Here is a 760-nt window from a genome sequence, read left to right as displayed (position 1 = left end):
GACTTTGGCATTTTGTTTCATAGATTGAATATTTTTAGAATAACATATTAAATACCTGACATTAATTTCTGAACCTTATTTTAGGGGAATATCTGTCAAGCAGTCGGGACCATAAAGCAGTTGGCAGAAGACCATTTGACAAAATGGCTACGTTGCTAGCATACTTGGGACCACCTGAGCACAAACCCATTGATTCTCAGTGAGTTCTGGAGATAAGCACAAAAAATGTATAATTTGCTTCATAAAATGATCTTAGTATGGATGTTTTGTATGTACTAATTGCTCTTGCCTTCATTTGCACAGATGGAGTAGCATGGACATGACAAGCACAAAGTTTGAAGAGATTATGTCCAAGCACAACATGCATGAGAAAGACGAGTTCAAGTCCATTAAGACGCTAAACATTTTTTATCAAGCGGGAACATCTAAAGCTGGCAATCCTGTGTTTTACTACATTGCCAGAAGATACAAGTATGTTTTTTTATACAACTAGAATGGTAAGATGTACCTTTTGATTAATAGAATATGTAACCAAGGTAAATGAAAGAAATTGTTATTAATTCATTGATTTTTGTCATTGTGTTTACTCTTCACAGAATTGGGGAGACGAATGGCGATCTTCTCATATACCATGTGATACTCACTCTCAAACCCATTTGCCGAAAGCCTTTTGAACTCGTTGTGGATTTCACTCACACTTGCGCAGATAATAGATTCAGGTAAGGCTGCATTTGATATTTGCCTTTTCTTTGTGACCATT

General features: G+C 36.1%; 1 protein-coding gene across 8 annotated transcripts in view; it reads left to right on the top strand.

Annotated features, from left to right (window-relative positions):
• The window catches only part of LOC119586518 (neurofibromin-like), a gene marked incomplete at its 5' end in the record, with an annotated part of 66,980 nt that overhangs the window by 26,745 nt on the left and 39,475 nt on the right, over positions 1-760 (top strand). For all 8 annotated transcript variants that reach the window (XR_005229956.1, XM_037935267.1, XM_037935261.1 and 5 more), the window contains 3 exon segments: positions 85-199; positions 304-471; positions 597-719. Coding sequence is in view for 7 of the 8 variants with exons in the window: in XM_037935267.1 (XP_037791195.1) it covers positions 85-199; positions 304-471; positions 597-719 (406 nt within the window).

The sequence above is a fragment of the Penaeus monodon genome, chromosome 21 (assembly GCF_015228065.2).
Source record: "Penaeus monodon isolate SGIC_2016 chromosome 21, NSTDA_Pmon_1, whole genome shotgun sequence".
Classification (NCBI taxonomy): Eukaryota; Metazoa; Arthropoda; class Malacostraca; order Decapoda; family Penaeidae; genus Penaeus; species Penaeus monodon.
The sequence above is the reverse complement of the archived record's forward strand: the minus strand, read 5'-3'. Positions and strand labels throughout refer to the sequence as shown.